General features: G+C 68.4%; 3 protein-coding genes, 2 long non-coding RNA genes and 1 other non-coding gene across 6 annotated transcripts; all 6 read left to right on the forward strand.

Moving 5' to 3' along the window:
• Nucleotides 1–1219: 1219 nt before the first annotated feature.
• LOC136789403 (small ribosomal subunit protein uS4-like) lies at nucleotides 1220–5470 on the forward strand. Its single transcript, XM_066989461.1, is given in 7 exon segments — nucleotides 1220–1364; nucleotides 2425–2524; nucleotides 2604–2728; nucleotides 3386–3572; nucleotides 5294–5390; nucleotides 5392–5444; nucleotides 5446–5470. Coding segments are annotated over 6 exon segments (582 nt in total). The 5' UTR covers nucleotides 1220–1364; nucleotides 2425–2429.
• LOC136789406 (uncharacterized) lies at nucleotides 3696–5095 on the forward strand. The gene is made up of 2 exons (XR_010828177.1): nucleotides 3696–4078; nucleotides 4661–5095. It is a non-coding gene; the product is annotated as an uncharacterized lncRNA (long non-coding RNA).
• Nucleotides 5471–5985: 515 nt separating the features above from the next.
• On the forward strand, nucleotides 5986–6364 carry LOC136789404 (uncharacterized). The gene is made up of 2 exons (XR_010828176.1): nucleotides 5986–6025; nucleotides 6309–6364. It is a non-coding gene; the product is annotated as an uncharacterized lncRNA (long non-coding RNA).
• On the forward strand, nucleotides 6141–6232 carry LOC136789427 (small nucleolar RNA SNORD88). Its single transcript, XR_010828181.1, has one exon. It is a non-coding gene; the product is annotated as a small nucleolar RNA SNORD88 (small nucleolar RNA).
• A 718-nt stretch (nucleotides 6365–7082) lies between the features above and the next one.
• Nucleotides 7083–9648, forward strand: LOC136789399 (DNA polymerase delta catalytic subunit-like). The gene is made up of 4 exons (XM_066989458.1): nucleotides 7083–7193; nucleotides 8039–8220; nucleotides 9407–9511; nucleotides 9611–9648. Exons 2-4 carry the CDS (start codon nucleotides 8040–8042, stop codon nucleotides 9646–9648), a joined length of 324 nt encoding a protein of 107 aa, XP_066845559.1. The 5' UTR covers nucleotides 7083–7193; nucleotide 8039.
• A 69-nt stretch (nucleotides 9649–9717) lies between these two features.
• Nucleotides 9718–25465, forward strand: LOC125181849 (DNA polymerase delta catalytic subunit-like). The gene is given in 32 exon segments (XM_066989462.1): nucleotides 9718–9781; nucleotides 9784–9843; nucleotides 10084–10148; nucleotides 10150–10210; nucleotides 10393–10416; nucleotides 10419–10534; nucleotides 10537–10565; nucleotides 11721–11763; nucleotides 11765–11885; nucleotides 11888–11938; nucleotides 13100–13266; nucleotides 13971–14075; nucleotides 14498–14638; nucleotides 15560–15670; nucleotides 16054–16245; nucleotides 16990–17078; nucleotides 17321–17419; nucleotides 17421–17435; nucleotides 17682–17795; nucleotides 18338–18485; nucleotides 19190–19285; nucleotides 19369–19506; nucleotides 20556–20731; nucleotides 21111–21226; nucleotides 21229–21262; nucleotides 21960–22062; nucleotides 22902–23038; nucleotides 23774–23811; nucleotides 23814–23885; nucleotides 24400–24452; nucleotides 24567–24664; nucleotides 25249–25465. Coding segments are annotated over 32 exon segments (3075 nt in total). The 5' UTR covers nucleotides 9718–9720; the 3' UTR covers nucleotides 25451–25465.
• Nucleotides 25466–25514: the final 49 nt, after the last annotated feature.

Below are 25514 nucleotides of genomic sequence, written 5' to 3' on the forward strand. Positions count from 1 at the left end.
GGGGGACAGACGAACAGGGGATACATGGGGGGGGGGATGCGGGGACAGACGGACGGACAGGTGGCCGGACGGACGGACAGACGCCGTCACTCACCGCGGGGCTGGGGGGGGGCCCCAGGGCTCCGGGGGGGCCGAGCGAGGCCATGGCGGCGGCGGCGGCGGCGGCCGGGAGCAGCGGGGGGGGGGGCCGGGAGCCGCATCCCGGGGGGGGAACTGGGGGGGGGGGGGACACCCTAAAGGGGGGCGGGGGGCGGGGGGGAGGGGTGGGAGGGGAGGGGGCGGGGGGGGCATTGTGGGGGGGGGATAAAGGGATGGGGGGGCAAAAGGGGGGGGACAAAGGGGAGGGGATAAAGGGGGAGATAAAGGGATGGGGGGGCACCAAGGGGGGGAATGAAGGGATGGGGGGGGGAATAAAGGGGGTGGGGGGGCACCAAGGGGGGGGATAATGGGCTGGGGGGGGGGGCTTGGGGGGGGGCAAAGGGGGTGATGGAAAGGGGGGGGGGGCTCCTGGGGGACAATGGGGGGATGCTGGGGGGGCGGGGGGGGGACAATGGGGGGGCAGGGGAGGGGATGGGTGGGATGGGGGGTGGGATGGGGGGGCAATAAGGGGGTGGGGGGCAATAAAGGGGGTGGGGGGGCAAAAAGGGGGATGGGGGGGTGATGGGGGAGCTATGGGGGGGCAATCAAGGGGGGTGGGGGGGTGATGGGGGGGTGATGGGGGGCAATAGGGGGTGGGGGGCAGTAAGGGGGGCGGTGAGGGCCGGGGGGGCCGTGCAGGCTCCAGCAGCCGCCGGCGCGGCCGTGCGGGATCGCTGCTGCCCCCCCCCGCGCCGAGCCCCCCCCCCCCCGCAACCCCCTCCCCAAAAGGCCCCGCCCCGCCGCCATTGGCCGCCGCGCCTGTCAGTCAGCGCCGGCCCCGCCCCCAGAGGGGCGGGGCGAGGGATGCGGGGGTCGCCATGGAGACGGGGCTGGGTACCACGGGGGGGGGGGGGGGGCGGGCGGGGGGGGCTGGGGGCGGCACGGGAAGGGCCGGGGGGGGCGGGGGGGGGGTGCGGGGGGGCACCGGGGGGACCCCCGAGCACCCGTGGGTGCAGGCGCGCCCCCGCCCGGCCGCGCGCACGGCGCCGAAACCCCCTCGGGGAGGACCCCGCGCTGCCCCCTCCCTCTGGAAAACATGGCGCCGCCCACACGGGGCCGCTCCTCCTCTCGGTGGTCCCCGCCAAGGAGCTCAGCCATTGGCCGGCCGGTCGCGCTCCCATTGGCTGGCGCCGAGCCAGGGGGCGGGGACTGGGCCGGGGCCTATATAAAGTAGCGCGGGCGGCGGGCGCCTCCCTTTCCGTCACCGCGGCCGGCGCGGAGCCCAGGTGAGGGCGGCGGCGGCGGCTCGGGGCCGGTGCCGGCGGTGGGGCCGCGGGGCCGGGGTCGCTCCCGGTGCTCGGTGAGGGGCGAGCGGGGCCCGGCGGGGCCTCGGGAACGGCCGCGGCCTAGCGAGAGGCCTGGCGCGGCTCTGCGCATGCGCGAGGAGGGAGGGAAGGGACGGGGGCGCTGCCGCGCGGGGCGACGCTGCGCATGCGCGGGGCGCTGCGGAGGCGCGGGACCCTACCGCGGGGGAAGCGGCGCATGCGCATTGCGGGGGGGGGACACACGTGGAGGGAGGGGGGAGTGGGGGGGGGGGCGGGGGCGATGGGACCCCCCAGCCCGTTGGGGAGGGGATTTGGGGGGGTCAGGCCCCCCACGGGGGTTCCCAGCCCAAGGAACTGACCCGGGGGGGAGAGTTTGGGGGGGGGCAGGGGGGATATGGGGGCCACGACCCCCCCGGGGGCTTTTGGGGGAGTCTCAGCCCCTGGAATTGGCCCGGGGGGGCTCAGAGTCCCCCGGGGGTCCCTGCCCAAGGAGTTGACCTGGGGGGGCATTTTGGGGGGGTCCAAGACCCCCTGGGGGGTTTGGGGGGGGTCCCAGCCATCACATTGAACTGGGGGGGGGGATTTAGGGGGGCCAGGACCCCTCGGGGGGGTTGGGGGGTTCAGCCCCTGGAATTGACCCGGGGGGGACATTTGGGGCACCCGGGACCCCCTTGACAGCCTTTTGGGGGCGCCCAACCCCCCCCCAGTTAATTAAGGCAGGGAGCTGGGAACCCCCCCCCCCCCCCCCCCAACCCCATTTAATTATGGGAGAGGGCCGGGACCTCCCCCCCCCAGTTAATTAAGGGAGGGGGCTGGCCCCCCCCCCAAGCCAATTAACGAAGGGGGGCCAGGACCGCCCCCATCCCCAAACCCAATTTTGGGGGGGGTGTCACTCATTTTGGGGTCTCCCCTGCACCCCAATTCTGCTCCCCCAAACCCCAGGGGCTGCCTTTATCAGCCCCGTGACCCCCATATTTCGGGGAGGGCTCCCCGTGACCCCCCCCCTGTTTTCCCCCCCCAGCCGCCATGCCGGTCGCCCGGAGCTGGGTGTGCCGCAAGACCTACGTCACCCCCCGGCGCCCCTTCGAGAAGTCGCGGCTCGACCAGGAGCTGAAGCTCATCGGTGAGACCGGGGGGTTTTGGGGGAGGGAGGGGGGGTGGTCCCGAGCCCCCCCCCTTGACCCCCGAATCCCCCCCCCCCGGGGAGTACGGGCTGCGCAACAAGCGCGAGGTCTGGCGCGTCAAGTTCACGCTGGCCAAGATCCGCAAGGCGGCGCGCGAGCTGCTGACGCTGGATGAGAAGGACCCGCGGCGCCTCTTCGAGGGTGGGCGCCCCGAAACCCCCAGCCCCCCCCCCCCAAAATAACCCCCCCCCAGCTCCTCGGCCCCATCCCCGGCCCCTTTTCCCTTTATTCTCACCCGTTCTGTCAGTCCCCTGCCTGCTCTGAGCCCGTTTTCCTGCCCTCCGGCCCCTTTTTCCTATTTTCTTCCCCCGATTTTTTGTCCCTTTTCCCCCCAGTTTTTATCTTTTTTCCCCCGATTTTTATCCATTTTCCCTTTTTCCTCCAATTTTTATCCTTTTCCCCTCAATTTTTATCCCTTCTCCTCTTTTCCCCCACTTTTATCCTTTTCCCCAATTTCTTTTCCCCTTTCTCCCCCAATTTTTATCCCTTTTCCTCTTTTTTCCCATTCCCACCCCATTATTTCAATTCCCCCCCTTTGCCCGTTCCCACCCCGTTATTTCCCATTTTCCCCCATTCTCGCCCAATTCTTTCCCTTGCTCCCCGTTCTGCCCCCAATCCCCCCAACCCCTGGTCTGCCCCCCATTTCCCCCCGTTTTGCCCCCAAATTCCCCCATAACCCCCCAATCCCCCAGTAACCCCCATATTCTGCCCCCAGTGCCCCCAGTATCACCCCGTAACCCCCCCATATCACACCCTAACCCCCCCGTATGACCCTATAACCCCCCCCGTGCCCCCCAGGTAACGCCCTGCTGCGGCGCCTGGTGCGGGTGGGGGTGCTGGACGAGGGGAAGATGAAGCTGGATTACATCCTGGGGCTGAAGATCGAGGACTTCCTGGAGCGGCGCCTGCAGACGCAGGTCTTCAAGCTGGGGCTGGCCAAATCCATCCACCACGCGCGGGTCCTCATCCGCCAGCGCCACATCCGGTGCGTGCCCCCCCGGGACCCCCCCCCAGAAAGCGGGACCCCCCACCCCCCCCGGGGGGCTCGGCAAGGCTCACTGCGGCGCCGCCGTACACCTTGCGAAGGGGCTGAGCGCAGCAGGTAATTGGGATGTGGCCCCCCCCAAATCGGGCGTGACCCCCGCAAATGGGGGTGTACACAAAGCACACGGCCCCCCTTTATTGTGGGGGGGGTTCCCAACTCATCCAGCCCCCCCCCTTGTGGGCAGGGGGTCCCAATGTGTCCCCCCTCTTCATTTAGGGGATGTGCTGAATGCCTGGCGAAGGGGCTGAGCACAGGTAAATGGGGAGGAGCCCCCTAAATTGGGGTGTGACCCCCCCAAATGGGGGTGTACACAAAGCATGTGGACCCCGTTTATTGCGGGGGGTCACCAATGGAACCAGCCCCCCCTCGTTGTGGGGAGGGGGCCCCAATGTGTCCCCCCTCATTTAGGGGATGTGCTGAATGCCTGGCGAAGGGGCTGAGCACAGGTAAACGGGGGAGCCCCTAAATTGGGGTGTGACCCCCCCCAATGGGGGTGTACACAAAGCACAAGGCCCCCCTTTATTTTGGGGGGGGTCCCAACTCATCCAGCCCCCCTCCTTGTGGGGAGGGGGCCCCAATGTCGTCCTCCCCCCTTCATTTAGGGGATGTGCTGAATGCCTGGGGAAGGGGCTGAGCACAGGTAAATGGGGGAGCCCCCTAAATTGGGGTGTGACCCCCCCAAATGGGGCTGTACACAAAGCACAAGGCCCCCCTTTATTTTGGGGGGGTTCCCAACACATCTAGCCCCCCTTACTATGAGGAGGGGGCTCCAATGTGTCCCCCCCCTCCATTTAGGGGATGCCCCCAGTGCACACTGCAAAGGGGCTGAGCTCAGCAGGTAAATGGGGGAGAGCCCCCCAAATCGGGGTGTGACCCCCCCAAATGGGGCTGTACACAAAGCACAAGGCCCCCCCTTTGTGTGGGGGTCACCAATGGAACTGGCCCCCCTTGTTGTGGGGAGGGGGCTCCAAATGTCCCCCCCTTCATTTAGGGATGTGCTGAATGCCTGGTGAAGGGGCTGAGCACAGGTAAATGGGGGGAGCCCCCTAAATTGGGGTGTACCCCCCCCAAATGGGGGTGTATATAAAGCACGTGCCCCCCTTTATTGTGGGGGGGTCCTCAATATAACCAGCTCCCCCTTGTTGTGGGGAGGGGCCCCCAATGTTCCCCCCCCTTACCATCCGTACCCACGCCTGGTCCCGTGTTTTGGGGCCGTATTCCGGTTTTTTTTTGGGGTCCCCCCTAAAAATTAATCCGGGGGGGGGTCCCAAATCATCTCCCTCTTTGTGGGGGGGGGGGGGGTCCCTGTTGTGTTCAGCCCCCCCAAACCCCAGGGTCCCCAAACCACAGGGTCCCCCCACCCACACAGTCCCATATTTTGGGGCAGCGTTCAGGTTATTTTTTTGGGGTCCCCTCTGGGATTTTTTGGCCCCCCTCCCCCAATAAATTTGGGGGGGGGGGGGGGGCAAATAATCTCCACCCTCTTTTTTTTGGGGGGGGGGTCCCCAGCTCTCTCTACACCCCAAAACCGTGGGGTCCCCACCCCGTGCCACCCGTAGCCCCACACCTTCCCATATTTTTGGGGCCGGGTTTGGGTTATTTTTTGGGGCCCCACCCCGGGGATTTTTGGGGGTGCTGACCCCCCCGTGCCCCCCCCGCAGGGTCCGCAAGCAGGTGGTGAACATCCCGAGCTTCGTGGTGCGCCTGGACTCGCAGAAGCACATCGACTTCTCCCTGCGCTCCCCCTACGGCGGCGGCGGCCGCCGGGCGCGTCAAGCGCAAGAACGCCAAGAAGGGGCAGGGGGGCGCGGGGGGGCGAGGACGAGGAGGAGGATTAGGATTGGGATTAGGGTCGGGGGGGCGGCCCCAAAGGGGACCTCCCCAGAACCACCCGCAGCCCCCGGAGCTGCTCTGTTGGAGTAAGGGGGGGAGATTGGGGGAGTTTGGGGTCCGGGGGGCGCATGGGGGTGAGGAGGGTTAGGTTTGGGATTGGGATTAGGATTGGGATTGGGACTGGTGGGGGGTGGACCCAAAACGGGGACCCCCCGGAACCACCCGCAGCCCCCGGAGCTGCTCCGTGGGGTAAGGAGGGGGGGGGGGAATTTGGGGTCCGGGGGGTGAGGAGGATTAGGTTTGGGATTGGGATTAGGATTGGGATTGGGACTGGTGGGGGGTGGCTCCAAAATGGGGACCCCCCCTTGGAACCACCCGCAGCCCCTGGAGCTGCCCCACAGGGTGAGGACGGGGGGGGGAATTGGGGATTCTGGGGGGCACAGGGGGGCAAGGAGGAGGATTAGGATTGGGATTAGGTTTGGGATTGGGATTGGGGCCGGAGGGCGATCCCAAAAGGGGACCCCCAGCACCACCTGCAGCCCCCGGAGCTGCTCTGTGGGGTGAGGAGGGTGGGAATGGGGGGTTTGGGGGAAATTCAGGGTTTTGGGGCATTTGGGGTTCTTGTTTTACTCGGGGGTATTTGGGGTTTTGTCGGGGTTTGGGGGGGCTGTGGGGGGCCCCCCGTGATGGCAGCACTGGGCGCCGACCCCCCTGACGACAGCGGTGCCCCCCGGGGCCTTGACACCCCGGGGGGGTCTGAGGGGGCCCCGGGGGGATCTGGGGTCTTGGGGGGGGTCACAGGGTTTTGGGGTCCCCCTCCTAACTCCCCCCAATCTCTTGCAGGTGGCGCCGGGGTCCCCCGTGGGGGGCGAAGTCAATAAAAAGATTTGGGGTCTCGATGCCGCTGTCTGGGGTCTTTTTGGGGGGGGGGGGGGGGGGGGATATTGTCTGAGGACCCCCAAATTGGGGGGGGGGCATACGAAGGCCCCCTAATTGGGGGGTATGGAGACCCTCCTATTGGGGGGGCAGCCGAGGACCCCCAGATTTGGGTGGGGGGTGTGTCTGAGGACCCCCCTTGATTTGGAGGGGGCTGTGTGAAGGCCCTTCTATTTGGGGGGGGCTTTTAGGGACCCACTAATTTGGGGGGGCGCATCTGAGGGCCCCCAAATTTGGGGGGGCGCCTGGAGACCCCCTTAATTTGGGGAGGGGTGTGTGTGAAGACCCTCCTGTTTGGGGAGGGGCATTCGAGGACCTCGAAATTTAGGGGGGGGGGGCTTTTGAGGACCCCCAGATTTGGGGTGGGGGCTTTTAGGGACCCCCCTAATTGTGGGGGGGCATCCAAAGATCCCCAAATTTTTGGGGGGCTTCTGAAGATCTTCAAATTCGGGGGGGCGTCCCAGGACACCTATTTGGGGGGGGTCTCCTGAGGTCCCCTCCATTTTGGGGGGGCTGCACCCAAATGGGGGCTTTGGGGGGGGGGGGGAGCGGGGCTTCGGTCGTGCCCCCTTTAAGCCCCGCCCCCTAATTTAAGCCCCGCCCCCTCCTGAAGGGGAGCCCCGCCCTTCTCTGCCACACTCAAGATGGCGGCTTCCCGCCACCGCCGCGCCCCGCCCCGTCCCGCCCACGTGACGCGGCGTCCAGCCAATGAGCGGCCGCCTCCGGGGTGGAGCCGCGCGAGGCCCCGCCCCCTTCCCGTGCTTGGGCTGTTGGCGGGAGCGCGGCCGTCAGGTGGGGGCGGGGGGAGCGTTTTGGGGGGGTGGGGGGATTTTGGGGCTGGGGGGGGTGTGGGGAGGCGGGCGGGAGGGTTGGGGGGCGGATTGGAGGGGTTGGGGGGCAGATAAGGGGGGCGGGGGCAGTTATGGGGGCTGGGGGGCAGTTTTGGGGGGGCTGTGGGGCAGTTTTGGGGGTGGGGGCAGTTACGGGGGGGTTGGGGGGCAGGTGGGGGGGTATGGGGCAGGTAACGGGGGTGGGGGCAGTTGTCGGGGGGTTATGGGGCAGATACGGGAGCTGTGGGGCAGTTACGGGGCTGTTATGGGGCAAATGAGGAGCTATGGGGCAGGTGGGGGGGGGGCTGGGGGGGGGCTATGGGGCAGGATGGGGGGCTGGGGGGGCTATGGGGTGGGGGAGGGGTCTCTGAGTCCCTCTGTTTATTGGGGGGTCCCTGAGGACCTTTTTTTTGGGGGGGTCCCTGAGGACCTCTATTTTTGAAGGGGGGTCCCAGAGGACTTCTGTTTTTGGGGGGGGTCCCTGGGGTCCTTTTATTTGGGTGGGGGTCCCTGAGGACCTTTTATTTTGGGGGGGGGGGGTTCCCTGAGGATCTCTTATTCCGGGGGGGTCCCTGAGGACCTCTATTTTTGAAGGGGGGTCCCAGAGGACTTCTGTTTTTGGGGGGGGTCCCTGAGGACCTTTTATTTTGGGGGGGCTCCCTGAGGACTTCTCTTATTCCTGGGGGGCGGCTCCCTGAGGAACTTTTATTTCTGGGGGGTCCCGAGAACCTCTATTTTTGGGGGGGCTCCCTGAGGACCTTTTCTTTCTGGGGGGTCCCTGAGGACCTTTTTTTCTCCTCCCCGCAGGATGGAGCCCAAGCGGCCGCCCCCCCGGCGCCCCCGGCCAAGCGGCTGCGGGGGGGTCCCGGCGGCGCCGTCGCGCTTCGAGGCCGAGCTGGCGCAGCTGGAGGAGCTCGAGGCCGAGCTCGAGGCCGAGCGGGCGGCGCACGAGGAGCCCCCGGGCAGCGGGCCCCGGGGGGGGGCCCTGGGTGAGGGCGGGGGGGGGCCGGGGGGGGGTTACGGGGTGGGTTAGGGGATTATGGGGTGTGTTGGGGGGGTTATGGGGGGCTTGGGGGGGTTATTGGGGGGTTGGTGGGGCTTGGGGGGGTTGGGGGAGTTATGGGGGGCTTGGGGGGCTATAGGGGGGTTATGGGGTGGGTTAGGGGATAATGGGGTGTGTTGGGGGGGTTATGGGGGCGTTATGGGGGGGCTTGGGGGGTTATTGGGAGGTTGGGGTTATGGGGGGGCTTGGGGGGGTTATGGGGGGCTTGGGAGGGTTATTGGGGGGGCTATGGGGGGGGTTAGGGGATTATGGGGTGTAGGGGGGGTTATGGGGGGTTATGGGGTGTGTTGGGGGGGTTATTGGGGGGTTATGGGGGGCTTGGGGGGTTATGGGGGGGTTATGGGGTGGGTTAGGGGATTATGGGGTTATAGGGGGGTTATGGGGGGGTTATGGGGTGTGTTGGGGGGGTTATTGGGGGGTTATGGGGGGGCTTGGGGTTGTGGGGGGCTTGGGGGGGTTATTGGGGGGGTTATGGCGTGGGTTAGGGGATTATGGGGTGTGTTGGGGGGGTTATGGGGGCGTTATGGGGGGGCTTGGGGGGGTTATTGGGGGGTTGGGGGGTTTGGGGGGGTTGGGGGAGTTATGGGGGGGCTTGGGGGGCTAGAGAGGGTTATGGGGTGGGTTAGGGGATTATGGGGGTGTGTTGGGGGGGTTATGGGGGGTTATGGGGGGGCTTGGGGGTTATTGGGAGGTTGGGGGGGTTATAGGGGGCTTTGGGGGGTTATTGGGGGGTTGGTGGGGTTTGGGGGGTTGGGGGAGTTATGGGGGGGCTTGGGGGGGCTAGAGGGGGGTTATGGGGTGGGTTAGGGGATAATGGGGTGTGTTGGGGGGGTTATGGGGGCATTATGGGGGGGCTTGGGGGGGGTTATGGGGGGGCTTTGGGGGGTTATTGGAGGGTTATGGGGGGGCTTGGGGGGGTTATGGGGTGGGATGGGGGGCTAGGGGGTTATTGGGGGGGGTTATGGGGTGGGGGGGGGGTTACTGGGGGCTGTGGGGTGCCGCGGGGCGCTGCGGGCGCTATGGGGCAGGCGGGCTTCCTGGGGCCGTGCCGGGGTCTGGGGGGTCGGGGCAGCTCTGACCCCCCCGTGCCCCCGCCCCCCCCCCCCCCCAAGGCTCCCAGTTCGTGGGCGAGGTGAACCCCAAATGGCGCCGCCCCCGCTGCCCCCCGACCCCCGCGGAGCTCTGCTTCCTGCAGCTGGAGATCGACCACTATGTCGGTGAGGGGGGGCTTTTTTTTTGGGGGGGGGGCAGCAAACAGCCCCCCCCCCCCAAAACCCCATTAACGGGACCCCCACACGTGTGTGGGGGGTATTTAGGGGAGGGGGCGCCGCACAGAAATGCCCCCCCTGGGTGACAACCCCCCCGGGGGGGTGATAAAGGTTGGGGGGGTAATAACACTGTGCCCCCCCCAGGATCGCCCCCCGGGATGCCGGGGGCCACGCAGGGCCCCGTCCCCATCCTGCGCATGTTCGGGGTCACCGACGGGGGCACAGCGTCTGCCTGCACCTCCACGGCTTCGCCCCCTACTTCTACGCCCTGGCCCCCCCAGGTGAGGACCCCCCCCGCCCCCAACACCCCCCCGCAAAAATACACCCGCCCCCCCCGCAAAAAAACCCCGCTTCTCCCCGAAAATCCCCTCGTCGTCTGGGGATTCTCTAGTGGCTCGTATAAGGGTTGCGCGCCACCTCGGGTGTGAGGTTTTGGGGCCCCCAAATTTTTTTTTTGGGGGGGGGGGTTTGAGGGGTTTTGCGGGCTCCCTGTGACGCCCCCCCCCCAATAAAAAACCAAGGTTTCGAGGCTCAGCACCTGGGGGAGCTGCAGAAGGAGCTGGAGGCGGCGCTGCGGCGGACCAGCGGGGGGGGGCCGCGAGGGGCTGAGCCACGCGGTGCTGGCCCTGGAGCTGTGCCACAAGCAGAGTGAGCGCCCCCCCGCGCCCCCCCCCCCACAAAAAAATTAATCGGGGGGGGGGGGGGGGGTCCACATACCCCTAACCCACCCCCTAACGCCACGGGGGGGTGCAGCCCCCAACTCCCCCCCCCCCTTTTTTTTTTTTAAATGACTTTTTTTGGTGCCCCCCCCCTTTCGTGTGCCCCCCCAGGCATGCTGGGCTACCAGGGGGGCGGCGGGCCACCTTCGTGCGCGTGGTCCTGGCCCTCCCCCGCCTGGTGGCCCCCGCCCGGCGGCTGCTGGAGCAGGGCCTGCGCTGGGGGGGGGCCGCGCCGGGGGTCTACAGCGCCCCCTCTTCGAGGCCAACGTCGACTTCGAGATCAGGTCGGGCACCCCCCAAAATATTTGCCCCCCCCCCAATATTCGCCCCCCCATTTGCCCCCCCCCAGGGGTCCCAAATTGCCCCCACCCCTTCTCCTGGGTCTTTGTCCTGCCCCATTTGCCCCCACCCCGGGTCGCCATTTGCCCCCCCGGTACCCATTTGCCCCCCCCCCCCCCGTGGTCTCTATTTGCCCCCCCGTGATCTCTATTTGCCCCCCCCCCTGCTCATTTGCCCCCTGGGGGATCCCTCAAGTGCCCCAGCTCTGCCCCCCGCCCGTATATCCCCATACCCCGCCCGTGCCTCCCACCCCCCAATAACCCCACCCCCCAATAACCCCCCATTTCCCCCCCATTGCCCCCCCAATAACCCCTCCATTTCTCCCCCACCCCCCCATAACCCCTCCATAACCCCCCACCCCCCCAATAACCCCCCCATGCCGCCCCACCCCCCAATAACCCCCCAATAACCCCCCATTGCCCCCCATTAACCCCCCATAACCCCCCGTTTGCCCCCCGTGTCCCCCACCCCCCAATAACCCCCCCATTGCCCCCCATTTGCCCCTGTGTCCCCCACCCCCCAATAACCCCTCCATAACCCCCCCACCCCCCAATAACCCCCCGTTTGCCCCCCACCCCCAATAACCCCCCATTGCCCCCCATTAACCCCCCATAACCCCCCGTTTGCCCCCCACCCCCCAATAACCCCCATTGCCCCCCATTAACCCCCCATAACCCCCGTTTGCCCCCCACCCCCAATAACCCCCCCAATAACCCCCCCATTTCCCCCCCACCCCCCAATAACCCCCCCATTGCCCCCCCATTAACCCCCCATAACCCCCGTTTGCCCCCCGTGTCCCCCACCCCCCAATAACCCCCCGTTGCCCCCCATTAACCCCCCCATTGCCCCCCCAATACCCCCCCATTTCCCCCCCACCCCCCAATAACCCCCGTTGCCCCCCTATTAACCCCCCCCATTGCCCCCCCAATACCCCCCCATTTCCCCCCCCACCCCCAATAACCCCCCATTGCCCCCCCAATAACCCCCAGATGCCCCCCCACCCCCCAATAACCCCCCCATTTGCCCCCCGTGTTCCCCACCCCCCACTAACCCCCCCATTGCCCCCCCACCCCCCACTAACCCCCCTTTGCCCCCCCCAGGTTCATGGTGGACGCGGGGGTGGTGGGCTGCAGCTGGGTGCAGGTCCCGGGGGCGAATTCCGGCTGCGGGGGGGCCCCGGCGCCCCCCCCCGGCCACGCTGTGCCAGCTGGAGGCGGACGCGGCCTGGGGGGGTCCGCAGCCCCCCCCCGAGGGGCCCTGGCTGCGCCTGCCCCCCTGCGCATCCTCAGCTTCGACATCGAGTGCGCGGGGCGCAAGGGTGAGGGGGCGGGGGCGGGGGGGGCGGGGGGGGGGGAATGGGGGGGGGGGCAGTGGGGAGCGGGGGGCGAGGGGGGTAATAGGGAAAGGGGGGGCAAGGGGGGGCATGGGAAGGGGGGCAATGGGGTAATGGGGTAATGGGGGGCAATGGGGGGAATGGGAAAAGGGGGGCTTTGGGGGTGTCTCTTTTATGGGGTCTCTCTCTTTTACGGGGTCACCCCTCTTTATAGGGTCATTTCCTCTATGGGACCCCCCTTTATGGGGTCTCTCTCCTTTATGGGATCGCCCCCTTTTATGGGGTCACCCCCTTTATAGGCTCACCCCTTTTATGGGGTCCCTCTCCTTTATGGGGTCCCTCTCCTTTATGGGGTCTTTCTCCTTTATGGGGTCTATTTTATGGGACTTCTCTCCTATATGGGGCCTCTCTCTTTTACGGGGTCACCCCTTTTGTGGGGCCTCTCTCCTTTATGGGATCGCCCCCTTTTATGGGGTCACCCCCTTTATAGGGTCCTTCTGCTTTACGGGGCCTCTCTCCTTTATGGGGTCTCTCTCTTTTATGGGGTCACCCCTTTTATGGGGCCTCTCTCCTTTACGGGGCCTCTCTCTTTTATGGGGTCACCCCCTTTATAGGGCCACCCTTTTTATGGGGTCTCTCTTCTTTACGGGGTCTCTCTCCTTTATGGGGCCTCTCCTTTATGGGGTCACCCCCTTTTATAGGGTCGCCCCTTTTATGGGGTCCCTCTCCTTTACGGGGTCTGTCTCCTTTATGGGACTTTTCTCCTTTATGGGGCCTCTCTCCTTTATGGGGCCTTTCTCCTTTATGGGGTCACCCCCTTTATAGGGTCCTTCTCCTTTACGGGGCCTCTCTCCTTTATGGGGTCTCTCTTTTATGGGGTCACCCCCCTTTATAGGGCCACCCTTTTTATGGGGTCTCTTTTCTTTACGGGGTCTCTCTCCTTTATGGGGTCTCTCTTCTATGGGGTCACCCCTTTTATGGTGCTCCTCTCCTTTATGGGGTCTGTCTCCTTTATGGGACTTCTCTCCTTTATGGGGCCTCTCTCCTTTATGGGGTCACCCCCTTTATGGGGTCGCCCCGTCTGTGGGACCCCCCCTTTATGCGGGGCCGTCTGTGGGACCCCCCCCCCCCCCCCCCCCCCCCCAGGCGTGTTCCCCGAGGCGCAGCGGGACGCGGTGATCGCGGTGGGCAGCGTGGTGCTGCGGCAGGGCGAGCGCGAGCCCTTCGCCCGCTGCGTGCTCACCCTGCGGCCCTGCGCCCCCATCCTGGGCTCCCAGGTGCTCAGCTTCGAGCGCGAGGAGGACCTGCTGCAGGTGGGGGGGCCGGGGGGGGTCTGGGGGCGTCCTGGGGGCTGGGAGGGGTCTTGGGGGTCCTGGGGGGTCCTGGGGGGTCCTGGGGGGCTGGGGGGGGGGCTGGGATGGGTCCTGGGGGTCTATGGGGGGGTTGGGGGGTCCTGGGGGGCTATGGGGGGGGTCCTGGGGGGCTATGGGGGGGGGGGTTGGGGGGGGGTCCTGGGGGGTTGAGAGGGGGTCTGGGATGGGTCCTGGTGGGGTCTGTTGCGGGGTTTGGGGGTCCTGGGGGGCTGGGGGGGGTCCTGGGGGTGTCTATGGGGGGGTTGGGGGGTCCTGGGGGGCTATGGGGGGTCCTGGGGGAGCTATGGGGGGGGGGGGTTGGGGGGGGTCCTGGGGGGTTGAGAGGGGGTCTGGGATGGGTCCTGGTGGGGTCTGTTGCAGGGTTTGGGGGTCCTGGGGGGCTGGGGGGGTCCTGGGGGTGTCTATGGGGGGGTTGGGGAGGTTCTGAGGGGCCGGGGGGGGGTCCTGGGGGGGCTTGGGGGGTCCTGGGGGGCTATGGGGGAGTTGGGGGGGTGCTGGGGGGGCTATGGGAGGGTTTGGGGGGGTCCTGGGGGACTGCAGGAGGTCCCCAGGGGGGTCCTGGAGGGCTCGGGGGGGGGGGGGGGGGGCTGGGGGTTTGGGGGGTGCTGGGGGTCTGACCCCCCCCCCCGTTGCCCCCCCCCCAGTCGTGGGCTGAGTTCGTGCGCATCGTGGACCCCGACGTGATCACGGGGTACAACATCCAGAACTTCGACCTGCCCTACCTGCTGCAGCGCGCCCAGGTCCTCAAGGTGCGCCCCGCCGCTGCCCCACGGCTGCCCCATAGCGTGCCCCACAGCCTGCCCCACGGCTGCCCCACGGCACCCCCCGCCCCTTTCCTTCCCCATCCCCACCCCCTCCGTGGGCCCAGCTCCCCGCTGTGGGTCCCCAGCCCCCAGCCCCCCAACCTGCCCCCCACCCGCCCCATAGCCCCATCCCCAGCCCTTTTATTCCCCATCCCCGTCCCCCCCAGGTCCGGCCGCCCCCCTGGGGCCCCCCACACCCCCAGTCCCCCAACCTGCCCCCCCCCCCCCCAAATCCTCCCCCACCCCTTTCCTTCCCCATCCCCACTCCCCCCATGGGTCCAGCCCCCCCTATCGGTCTGGCCGCCCCCCGGGTCCGGCCGCCCCCCTCGGGGCCCCCCACGCCCCCCAGCCCCCGTGCCCCCCCCCAGGTGGACTCGTTCCCCTTCCTGGGCCGCGTGGTGGGGCGCCGCTCGGTGGTGCGCGACTCGGCCTTCCAGTCGCGGCAGCTGGGGCGGCGCGAGAGCAAGGTGGTGAGCGCCGAGGGGCGCGTCACACTCGACCTGCTGCAGGCAAGGGGGGGCCGGGGGGCTCCGGGGGCCGGGGGGGTTTGGAGGGGCGTTGTGGGGGGCTGGGGGGGGGGGGGGGGGGGGGATTTGGGGGGGGTCGGGGGGGGCTGGGGAGGTGGCTGGGAGGGGTTGGGGGGTTTGGAGGGGGCATTGTGGGGGTCTGGGGGGAAGGGGGGATTTGGGGGGTCAGGGGGCTGGGGAGGGGGCTGGGGGGGGTCTGGGGGGGTTTGGAGGGGGCATTGTGGGGGTCTGGGGGGGATTTGGGGGGTCGAGGGGGCTGGGGAGGGGGCTGGGGGGGTTGGGGGGTTGGAGGGGGGGGGGTTGGGGGGTTTGGAGGGGGCATTGTGGGGGGCTGGGGGGGAAAAGGGGGGATTTGGGGGGTCGGGGGGGCTGGGGAGGGGGTCGGGGGGGGGGTTGGGGGCGTTGGAGGGGTCTGGGAGGGGTTTGGGGGGGCTGGGGGGAGTTGGGGGGGCCAGGTGGAAGGGGGGTGACATTGGGGTGACACCGGGTGCCCCCAGGTGCTGCTGCGGGAGCACGAGGGGACGGTGGGGTGACGGTGGGGTCACACAGGGGTGACGTTGGGGTCACACAGGGGTGACGTTGGGGGTCACACAGAGGGGACGCTGGGGTGACGTTGGGGTCACACAGGGGTGACGTTGGGGTCACACAGAGGGGACGCTGGGGTGACGTTGGGGTCACACAGGGGTGACGTTGGGGTCACACAGAGGGGGCGTTGGGGTGACGTTGGGGTCACACAGGGGTGACGTTGGGGTCACACAGAGGGGGCGTTGGGGTGACGTTGGGGTCACACAGGGGTGACGTTGGGGTCACACAGAGGGGGACGTTGGGGTGACGTTGGGGTCACACAGGGGTGACGTTGGGGTCACAGAGGGGACGCTGGGGTGACGTTGGGGTGCCCCCCAGGTGCTGCTGCGGGAGCACAAGCTGCGCTCGTACTCGCTGAACGCCGTCAGCGCGCATTTCCTGCACGAGCAGAAGGAGGACGTCCCGCACAGCATCATCACCGACCTGCACGTGGGTGGTGGCACCGGGTCCCCAGCGGGTCCCAGCGGGTCCCAGCGGGTCCCAGCGGGTCCCCAGCAGGTCCCCAACGGGCCCTCAGTGTCCCCGTGGCCCCAGCACAGCCCCGGTGCAGTCCCGGTGGCCCCAGCGTGGCCCCAGCGTGTCCCAGTGACCTCTCTGTGGTGTCCCCGCCATGTCCCCCGTGTCCCCGACGTGTCCCCTTGTCCCTGTGACGTCCCCGGAACGGCTCGGGGCAGACGCGGCGCCGCCTGGCCACGTCCCCCCACATCCCCACGATGTCCCCACCATGTCCCCGTATCCCCAGTGACGTCCCCGCGTCCCAGCGGTGTCCCCACGACCCCGGCGCGCCTCTAACGTGTCCCCACCGTCCCCAGAACGGCTCGGAGCAGACGCGGCGCCGCCTGGCCGTGTACTGCCTGAAGGACGCCTTCCTGCCGCTGCGGCTGCTGGGCCGCCTGCTGGTGCTGGTCAACCTGGTGGAGCTGGCGCGGGTCACGGGGGTGCCCCTGGGGGCGCTCCTGGCGCGGGGGCAGCAGCTCCGCGTGGTGGCACAGCTCCTGCGGCAGGTACGGGGGGCTGGGGGGGTCCTGGGGGGTCCTATGGGGGGTCCTGAGGGGGATAGGAGGGGTCTTGGGGGGTCCTGGGGGGTCCTATGGGGGTCCTGGGGGTCACAGGGGTGCCCCTGGGGGCGCTCCTGGCCAGGGGCAGCAGCTCCGCGTGGTGGCACAGCTCCTGCGGCAGGTAGGGGGGGCTGGAGGGGTCCTGGGGGGTCCTATGGGGGTCCTGAGGGGGATAGGAGGGGTCTTGGGGGGTCCTGGGGGTCCTATGGGGGTCCTGAGGGGGATAGGAGGGGTCTTGGGGGTGTCCGGGGGGGGTCCTATGGGGGTCCTGAGGGGGATAGGAGGGATCCGGGGGGGTCCTGGGGGTCCTATGGGGGTCCTGAGGGGGATAGGAGGGGTCTTGGGGGAGTCCTGGGGGTCCTATGGGGGTCCTGAGGGGGATAGGAGGGGTCCGGGGGGTCCTGGGGGGTCCTATGGGGGTCCTGGGGGTCACAGGGGTGCCCCTGGGGGGTCTCCTGGCATGGGGGCAGCAGCTCCGCGTGGTGGTACAGCTCTTGCAGCAGGTACCAGGGGGCTAGGGGGGTCCTGGGGGGGTCCTGGGGGGGATAGGAGGGGTCTTGGGAGGTCCTGGGGGACATAGGGGGTCCTGGGGGTCCTGAGGGGCAATAGGGGGCACTTGGGGGCCCTGGGGTGTTGTGGGGTTACCGGGGGTGCTGGGGGGTCCCGGTGACGCGGTGCCCCCCACCCCAGGCCTCCCAGGAGGGGCTGCTGATGCCGGTGGTGAAGCCGGAGGGGGGCGAGGACTACGAGGGGGCCACGGTCATCGAGCCCCTCAAGGGGTGAGCGCGCCCCCCGGGCCCCCAGACCCCCAGTACCCCCAAGAACCCCCCAAGCCCTGAGGAACCCCGAGACCCCCCCAGACCCTGAACCCCCCCCCCCCGAGCCCCCCCCCCAAACCCCCTGGCCCCCCCATGCCCTGAGACCCCCCCCAGACCTTCCCCAGACCCTCCCCAGCCCCCCAGCCCCCCAGCCCCCCCAGGCCCCCCAGCCCCTGAGGCCCCCCCGCCCCCGTGCCCCCCAGGTACTACGACACCCCCATCGTGACGCTGGACTTCTCCTCGCTGTACCCGTCCATCATGATGGCGCACAACCTCTGCTACACCACCCTGCTGCCCCCGGGGGGCCCAGCGCTTCGGGTGGGTGCTGGGGGCACTGGGAGCACTGGGAGGGGGGGTTGGGGTGGTGGGAGGGGGCTGGGGGGGGGACTGGGAGCACTGGGAGGGGGGCTGGGGGTAATGGGAGGGAGCTGGGAGGTGCTGGGAGGGGACTGAGGAGCACAGGAGGAACTGGGGGCACTGGGAAGGGACTGGGGGCACTGGGAGGCACTGGGGGTGCCGTGGGGCAGCTCGGGGGTCCCGCTGACCCCCCCGTGCCACCCCCAGGCTGGGCCCCGAGGACTACACGCGCACCCCCACCGGGGAGCTCTTCGTCAGCGCCCACGTGCGCAGGGGGCTTCTGCCCCGCGTGCTGGAGGGGCTGCTGGCCGCCCGCAAGAGGTGGGGGGCGGGGGGGGCGGGGGGGTTATGGGGGGGGGTTATGGGGGGGGTTATGGGGGGATCTGGGGGGGGTAGGGGGGGGATATAGGGGGGTCTGGGGGGGATTTGGGGGGGGTACGGAGGGATATAGGGGGTTATGGGGGGTTATGGGGGGGGTTATGGGGGGATTTGGGGGGGATGGGGGGATATAGGGGGGTCTGGGGGGTTATGGGGAGGATTGGGGGGGTAGGGGGGATATAGGGGGTTATGGGGGGTTATGGGGGGATTTGGGGGGATTTGGGAGGGATAGGGGGGGATATAGGGGGGTCTGGGGGGGGTTATGGGGAGGATTGGGGGGGGCTGGGGGGTAATGGGGGGGTTGGGGTCCCCCTGGGGCAGGTTTGGGGTCCCCGATGGGTTTGGGGTCCCCCTGGGGCAGGTTTGGGGTCCCCATGGGGCGGCTTTGGGGTCCCAGTCGGGTTCTGGGCTCCCCCGGGGCGGGTTTGGGGTCCCCTCGGGGCGGGTTTCGGGGTCCCCCCGGGGCTGAGCGCAGGTCCCGGCAGGGTGAAGGAGGAGCTGGCGCGGGAGCAGGACCCGCAGCGGCGGCAGGTCCTGGACGGGCGGCAGCTCGCCCTCAAGGTCAGCGCCAACTCCGTGTACGGCTTCACCGGCGCCCAGGCCGGGCGCCTGCCCTGCCTCGAGATCTCCCAGGTGCGCCCCACAGCGACACACGGTCACCCCACAGCGCCCCATAGCGCCCCACGGTCACCCCACAGAGACCCCACGGTGCCCCACGGTCACCCCACAGCACCCCACAGCGCCCCATAGCGCCCCACGGTCACCCCACAGAGACCCCATGGCACCCCACAGCGCCCCACAGCCAACCCATAGCGCCCCACGGTCACCCCGTGGCCATCCCAGTGCCCCACACCTGCCCCACATCTCCCCAGTCCCTTCTCCCCCCTGCCCCACACCCGCCCCACTCGTGCCCCACACCTCCCCAGTCCCTTCTGCCCCACACCTGCCCCACACCTCCCCATCCCCCCTGCCCCACACCCCTCCCACACCTGCCCCACACGCGCCCCACACGTGCCCCACACCTCCCCATTCCCCCCTGCCCCACACCCGCCCCACATGTGCCCCACACCTGCTCCACATCTTCCCATTCCCTTCTCCCCCTGCCCCACACCCGCCCCACTTGTGCCCCACACCTCCCCATTCACCCCTGCCCCACACCCCCCCACACCTGCCCCACACGCGCCCTACATCTCCCTATTCCCTTCTCCCCCCTGCCCCACACCTCCCCATTCCCTTCTGCCCCACTCCTGCCCCATACCCTGCCCCACATCTCCCCATTCCCTTCTCCCCCCGCCCCACACCCGCCCCACACGCGCCCCACACGCGCCCCTCCCCAGAGCGTGACGGCGTTCGGGCGCCAGATGATCGAGCGGACGAAGCAGCTGGTGGAGAGCAAGTACAGCCTGGCCCAGGGCTTCCCCGCCGACGCCAAGGTGGGGCCGGGGGCCCCGGGGGGGAGGGGGGTGGTCCCGGGGTTTTCGGGGGGGGTCCTGACCCCGAGCGCCCCCCCCCCCAGGTGGTGTACGGGGACACGGACTCGGTGATGTGCCGCCTGGGGGTGGCCACGGTGGCCGAGGCGATGGAGCTGGGCCGCGAGGCGGCCGCCTGGGTGTCGGGGCACTTCCCGGCCCCCATCAAGCTGGAGTTTGAGAAGGTCGGCGGGGGGGACGCGGGGGTCCTGGGGGGGGCCCCGTGTCCCCAGGGGGGTCCTCATGTCCCCAGATGGGTCCCCAGGGGGTCCCCGTGTCCCCAGAGGGGTCCCCAAGAGGGTCCCCATATGCCTGCAGAGGGCTCCTGTGTCCCCATAGGGATCCCCAGGGGGGCCCCCGTGTCCCTAGGGGGGTCCCCATGTCCCCAGAGGGGTCCTTGTGTCCCCGAAGGGGTCCCCGGGGGTCCCCGTGCCCCCAGGGGGGTCCTTGTGCCCCCAGGGATGTCCCCAAGGTACCCCCAGGGATGACCCCATGTCCCCAGGGATGTCCCCATGTCCCTGTTGGTGTCCCCAAGGTACCCCCAGGGACGTCCCCATGCCCCCAGGGGTGTCCCCATGTCCCTATCGGTGTCTCCATGTCCCCAGGCTGCCCTAGGGTTGTCCCCAAGGTGCCCCTAGGGATCTCCCCGTGTCCCCAAGGTGCCCCAGGGATGTCCCCATGTCCCTGTTGGTGTCCCCAGGGATGTCCCCAGGGATGTCCCCATGTCCCCAAGGTGTCTCTAGGGTTATCCCCATGCCCCCAGGGGTGTCCCCATGTCCCTATCGGTGTCCCCATGTCCCTAGGCTGCCCTAGGGGTGTCCCCAGGGTGCCCCTAGGGATGTCTCCATGTCCCCAAGGTGTCCCTAGGGTTATCCCCATGCCCCCAGGGATGTCCCCGTGTCCCTGTTGGTGTCCCCAAGGGACCCTCAGGGATGTCCCCATGTCCCCAGGGATGTCCCCATGTCCCCAGGGATGTCCCCAGGGTACCCCCAGGGATGTCTCCATGTCCCCAAGGTGTCCCTAGGGTTATCCCCATGCCCCCAGGGATGTCCCCGTGTCCCTGTTGGTGTCCCCAAGGTGTCCCCAGGGATGTCCCCGTGTCCCTAAGGTACCCCTATTGCTGTCCCCGTCCCCCTGTCGCTGTCCCCATGCCCCCCGGCTGCCCCTGGGGCTGTCCCCCCGCCCCCCCATACCCCCCGTGGCGGGGGGGTCCCAGCGGTGCCCCCCCCCCCAGGTGTACTGGCCGTACCTGCTGATCAGCAAGAAGCGCTACGCGGGGCTCTGCTTCTCCTCGCGCCCCGACGCCCCCGACCGCGTCGACTGCAAGGGGCTGGAGGCCGTGCGGCGCGACAACTGCCCGCTGGTGGCCAACCTGGTCACCGCCTGCCTCGACCGCATCCTGCTGCACCGGTGGGTGCGGGGGGGCCGGGGGGGGGTCACGGGGGGGGTCTGGGGGTCTGGGGGGGAAGCGAGGGGGTTCAGGGACGCGTAAATGGGTCTGGGGGGGGACAGGGGGTCCTGGGGGGTACCTGGGGCATTTGGGGGGCTGCAGCGGGATGGGGGGACGCAGCAGGATGAGGGGGGGGGGGCTGAGTCCCCCTGACCCCCATCCCCTGACCACCACCCCCCCAGGCCCCCCAGGGACCCCAACCCAGACCCAGGAGGGGATGAGGGCCCTTTGCGGACCGCAGGGGGTTTGGGGGGGACGCAGCGGGATGGGGGGGACACGGGGGGCTGTGTGGGGTGGGGGGGGGCTGTGACGGCCCCTGACCCCCCGGCCCCCCCCCAGGGACCCCCAGGGCGCCGTGCAGCACGCGCAGGAGGTGATCGCGGCGCTGCTGTGCGACCGCGTGGACGTCTCGCAGCTCGTCATCACCAAGGAGCTGACGCGCGCCGCCGGCGCCTACGCGGCCCCCAGGCACACGTGCGGCTGGCCGAGAGGTGGGGGGCACGGGGGGGGCACGGGGGGGGGGGGGGGAAATGGGGGGGGTGTGATATGGGGGGGTAAAATGGGGGGCACAACGTGGGGGGGGCACAAAATTGGAGGGCACAGTGCCGGTGGGGGGAAATGGGGGTGGGATTTGGGGGCTGAAGTTGGGGGGGGGGGGCACAAAATAGCAGCCCGAAATGGGGACCCCGAAATGGGGACCCTAAAATAGCAGCCCTAAATAGAGACCCCAAAATGGGGACGCCAAAATGAGGACCCCAAAATGGGGACCCTAAAACAGCAGCCCTAAATGGGGATGCCAAAATGAGGACCCCAAAGTGGGGACCCCAAAATGGGACCCCAAAATTGGGACCCTAAAATAACATCCCTAAATAGGGACCCCAAAATGGGGACCCCAAAATTGGGACCCTGAAGTGGGGACGCTATAATAGCAGCCCTAAATAGGGACCCCAAAGTGGGGACCCCAAAATGGGGGCCCTGAAGTGGGGACGCTATAATAACAGCCCTAAACGGGGACCCCAAAATGGGGACCCTGAAGTGGGGGCCTTAAAAAAATCCCGTAAATGGGGACCCCAAAATTGGGACCCCCAAAAGCGGCGTCCCCAAGCTGGGGGTGGGGACGGGGACCCGGTGACCCCAAGCCATGGGGGGCCCCCACCCACGGGTGTCCCCCCCTCCCGTCCCCCCCAGGATGCGGCAGCGGGACCCCGGCAGCGCCCCCAGCCTGGGTGACCGCGTGCCCTACGTCATCGTCACCGGCGCCAAGGGGGTGGCCGCCTACATGAAGTCCGAGGTGAGGGGGGGGGGACACGGGGACACCCAGGGGACGTGGGGGGGACATGGGGCGGGGGGACACTGGGGACACTGGGATTAACGGGGACATCGGGGACGTGGGGACCCAGTGACCCCGATGACCCCGATGTCCCCAGTGACCCTGATGACCCCAGTGCCCCCAATGACCCTGATGTCCCCAGTGACCCCGATGTCCCCAGTGACCCCAATGTCCCCAATGACCCCGATGACCCCAATGTCCCCGATGACCCCAATGTCCCCAATGACCCCGATGTCCCCGATGTCCCCAGTGACCCCGATGACCCCAATGTCCCCGATGACCCCAGTGACCCTGATGACCCCAGTGCCCCCAATGACCCTGATGTCCCCAGTGACCCCGATGTCCCCAGTGACCCCAATGTCCCCAGTGACCCCGATGACCCCAATGTCCCCGATGACCCCAATGACCCTGATGTCCCCAGTGCCCCCAATGACCCCGATGTCCCCGTGCCCCCCAGGACCCCATCTACGCCCTGGAGCACAGCCTGTCCCTGGGTGTCCCCATGTCCCAGTGACCCCAATGCCCCCAATGACCCCGATGACCCCGATGTCCCCAGTGACCCCGATGTCCCCAGTGCCCCCAATGACGCCAGTGACCCTGATGTCCCCAGTGACCCCAGTGTCCCCATGTCCCATTGATGTCCCTGTGTCCCCAGGACCCCATCTACGCCCTGGAGCACAGCCTGCCCCTGGGTGTCCCCATGCCCCCAGTGACCCCGATGTCCTCAGTGACCCCAGTGCCCCCAGTGACCCCGATGTCCCCGATGACCCTGATGTCCCCGATGTCCCCATGCCCCCCAGGACCCCATCTACGCCCTGGAGCACAGCCTGCCCCTGGACACCCGGTACTACCTGGAGCAGCAGCTCGCCAAGCCCCTGCTGCGCATCTTCGAGCCCATCCTGGGGGAGGGCAAGGCCGAGAGCGTCCTGCTGCGTGCGTGGGGGCTGAAATCGGGGCTGGGGGGGACAAATTGGGTCGGGGGGGGCAAAATTGGGTCTGGGGGGCAAAATTGGGTCTGGGGGGCAAAATTGGGTCTGGAAGGGCTGAAATTGGGTCTGGGGGGGACAAATTGGGTCGGGGGGCAAAATTGGGTTGGGGGGCAAAATTGGGTCTGGGGAGGCAAAATTGGGTCTGGAAGGGCTGAAATCGGGTCTGGGGGGACAAATTGGGTCGGGGGGCAAAATTGGGTCTGTGGGGGCTGAAATCAGGTCTGGGGGGACAAATTGGGTCGGGGGGCAAAATTGGGTCTGGGGGGACAAAATTGGGTCTGGAAGGGCTGAAATTGGGTCTGGGGGGGACAAATTGGGTCAGGGGGCAAAATTGGGTCGGGGGAGGCAAAATTGGGTCTGGGGGGCCTGAAATCAGGTCTGGGGGGGGACAAATTGGGTCGGGGGGGCAAAATTGGGTCTGGGGGGGGGCAAAGTTGGGTCTGGGAGGGCTGAAAATGGGTCTGGGGGGGCTGAATCAGGTCTGTCGGGCTGAAATTGGGTCGGGGGGTCTGGAAATGGCTTTGGGGGGGGTCCGGGGGGTCTGGAAATGGGTCTGGGGGTTCCCAGGGGGGTCTGGGGGTCTCGGGGGGCGTGGAAATGTCTCTGGGGGGTCCTGGGAGGGGGTCTGGAAATGGGTCTGGGGGTTCCCGGGGGTCTCCCCCTGACCCCCCCTTTCCCCGCAGGGGGGAGCACACGCGCTGCAAGACGGTGCTGACGGCCGAGGTGGGGGGCTCATGGCCTTCGCCACCAAGCGCAGCACCTGCGTGGGCTGCCGGGCGCTGCTGCCGCACCACGGTGAGCGGGGCCCCCCGGGACCCCCTCAAAAAAGAAATGGTCATTGTGGGGGCGGCCCCCGCAACGAGCCCAAACCCACGGGAAATCGCCCCCAAAATGACACCGGGTGACCCCAAAACCCCAGGAAATCACCCCAAAACCCACAAGGACCCCCCAAAAATTCCTGGGACCCCTCCCCAAAATCTCTGCCCCCCCCCCCCCCCCCACCCTGAGGGGGGATCTCACGGTGCGCCCTCCCCCTATAAAAAGCGCCCCAGCCCCCCTGTGCCATGTGAGTGCCCCCAAATCCCCAGGAAATCCCCCCAAAACCCCCAGGGACCCCCCCCAAAATCCTTGCCCCCCCCCAAATTCCTGGGGTGCCCCCATCTAACACCCCCCCCAAAACACTCCAGCCCACCCTGTGCCGTGGGAGCGCCCCCAAATCCCCTGGAAACCCCAACAAAAAAAAACAGGGACCCCCCCAAAGTTTTGGGGGGGGTCTCAACGTGACCCCCCCCCATTTCCCCCCCCCCAGGAGCCGTCTGTGACTTCTGCCGCCCGCGCCAGTCGGAGCTGTACCAGAAGGAGGTGACGCTTTGGGGGGGGTGACCCCTTTTTGGGGGGGGTTAACCCCGAAGGGGGGTGTTTAACCCCGGGGGGTCCCACCTTGTGACCCCCCCATTTTTGTGCCCCCCCCCCCAGATCTCGCACCTGGGGGCTCTGGAGGAGAAGTTCTCCCGGCTGTGGACGCAGTGCCAGCGCTGCCAGGGCTCCCTGCACGAGGACGTGCTCTGCACCAGGTGGGGCCCCCCTCGGGACCCCCCCAATGTCCCCCAACCCTCCCAGGTCCCCTCAGCCCCCCCCGTGTCCCCAACGCCCCCCAATGCCCCCCAAGCCCCCCCAGTGTGCCCCCAATGTCCCCAACTCCCCCCAATGCCCCCCCAGCGCCCCCGAACGCCCCCCACATCCTCCCCCATTGCCCCCCCACCCCCTTAATGCCCCCATGTCCCCCCCAATGCCCCCCTGCCCCCTAACGCCCCCTCCATGTCCCCCCCACCCCTCCATTTCCCCCCCAATGCCCCCCATTGCCCCCCCAATGCCCCCACCCCCCATGTCCCCCCATCACCCCCACCCCCTAACACCCCCCATCCCCCCATTGCCCCCCACCCCCCATGTCCCCCCCATATTGTCCCCAATGCCCCCCACACACCCCCAATGCCCCCCATGCCCCCCCACCCCCCATGCCCCCCCCCCAATGCCGCCCCCCCATGCCCCCCCCCCACCCCCCCCCGTATTGTCCCCAACGCCCCCATTGCCCCCTGCCCCCGTGCCCCCCCCCCATGTGTTGCCCCCCCCGACGCCCCCCCCCCGCCCCCCCCCCCAGCCGGGACTGCCCCATCTTCTACATGCGGCGCAAGGTGCAGAAGGACCTGGAGGCCCAGGGCCGCCTCGTGGCGCGCTTCGGCCCCCGCCTGGTGAGGGGGGGGGCACGAGACCCCCCCCCGCCCCCCCCGGGGGGGATTTTGGGGGCGTTTCGGGTTTTTATTTTATCTTTTTTTGTTGTTCTGGTTTTCTACGGGGAATAAACGCTCGGCAGGGTCGCGGCGGCCTGGTGTGTGTGTGCGCCCCCCCCCCGGGGGGGGGACGGAC

The sequence above is a fragment of the Anser cygnoides genome, unplaced genomic scaffold, assembly GCF_040182565.1.
Source record: "Anser cygnoides isolate HZ-2024a breed goose unplaced genomic scaffold, Taihu_goose_T2T_genome scaffold_44_1, whole genome shotgun sequence".
NCBI lineage: Eukaryota > Metazoa > Chordata > Aves > Anseriformes > Anatidae > Anser > Anser cygnoides.